The sequence below is a fragment of the Acyrthosiphon pisum genome, unplaced genomic scaffold, assembly GCF_005508785.2.
Source record: "Acyrthosiphon pisum isolate AL4f unplaced genomic scaffold, pea_aphid_22Mar2018_4r6ur Scaffold_21552;HRSCAF=24225, whole genome shotgun sequence".
NCBI classification, from domain to species: Eukaryota; Metazoa; Arthropoda; class Insecta; order Hemiptera; family Aphididae; genus Acyrthosiphon; species Acyrthosiphon pisum.
In genome coordinates, this window is record NW_021771032.1 from 4,358 (window position 1) to 5,657 (window position 1,300).

The 1,300-nt window shown below is 43.5% G+C and overlaps 1 protein-coding gene across 1 annotated transcript; it reads left to right on the plus strand.

Moving 5' to 3' along the window:
• Positions 1–44: 44 nt before the first annotated feature.
• On the plus strand, positions 45–830 carry LOC103311940 (ATP-dependent DNA helicase pif1-like). The gene has a single exon (XM_008191781.1). The coding sequence runs from the start codon at positions 45–47 to the stop codon at positions 828–830; it is 786 nt and encodes a 261-aa protein (XP_008190003.1).
• The last annotated feature ends 470 nt before the right edge of the window (positions 831–1,300 follow it).

The window sequence follows — 1,300 nt, forward strand, 5'->3', positions numbered from 1 at the left end:
TGTTTTGCCACCCCGCGGACCTGTACCGGCGGTTTGAAGTCAACATGATGGAAGACTTCAATCGGCGCTTCCAAAACGTCGACCACGCTAGGGCGGCGTGTCTCAAAGCAATCAGAGACCTACTTCGTGCACGCGGAAAATCACTCGACGACTACGGTCTACCCAGTCCAGACGAAGATCTACTGGAACCGGATCAAGACGACCCAATGTTCGGTGCAATAGACGCGGCCGTTGCCTGGCAACAGCGATTGAGTGAATTGAACGACGAACAACGAACGGTGTACGATCGAGTGATGGCGGCCGTCGATGACAACCGCAACGTTCAGAAAATGTTCTACGTCGACGGGCCAGGAGGAACGGGAAAAACGACGCTATACGGATGCCTAATATCGTCGCTTCGTAACAGACAAAAAACGGTGTTGAGCGTGGCATACACCGGGATCGCCGCATCCCTCATGAAGGGCGGCATGACGGTGCACTCGACTTTCGGATTGCCATTGGGAACGCTGACCGAACAATCTACTTCGAGTATCACCATGCAGTCTTTGCGCGCGCAAAGGATACGTGAAGCTTCGCTGATTGTCTGGGACGAAGCGCCCATGTCCCCGGGCCTACAATTCACGGTGGTCGATCGCTTGCTCAAGGACATCATGGGATCGGCACTACCGTTTGGTGGTAAACCAATACTGTTAGCTGGCGACTTCAGGCAGATATTGCCCGTCGTTCGCCGGGGGAACAGGAGCTCCATCGTCATGTCATCTATCAAACGCCACTCATTGTGGAGAGAGTTTGAACAGTTGCTTGAAAAAAAACTATACGGTGGCCAGTAACAAGCCATATTTCCATCATCATCAATGGTTACCCAACACTTGGGAACAATTTGAATGGTCTCATCATCATATTCAACAACACTCCATTGATGAGTTATGTTATCCATTATTGAAAGTAAGGCAATCTAAACATTTTACCTATATGCAACAAAAATAAATAAAATTCAATAACTACATGATATGTGTAATATTATACCTTTGTAATATTATTATTTTATTATTTATACATTTATATGTGCAACTATTTACAATTATACTAGGTTAATACCTGTTGTAATATTATTATGTTATATATATATTTTTTTCTTTCAATAATTATTTTATTGTGTACAATCACTGTGTAAAATGGGAAACACTGCAAAACTATTATTGCCATTATAATTCCATGGTAAAGTCATACACTTATATTGCACATCAGATATAGGCCAAATTGAAATATTTTGAGCTAGACATGTTGCAATATAACAGTT

Excerpts from the sequence above, each read along its gene's own strand:
- LOC103311940 (XM_008191781.1), top strand. The coding sequence starts at position 45 with ATGATGGAAGACTTCAATCGGCGCTTCCAAAACGTCGACCACGCTAGG.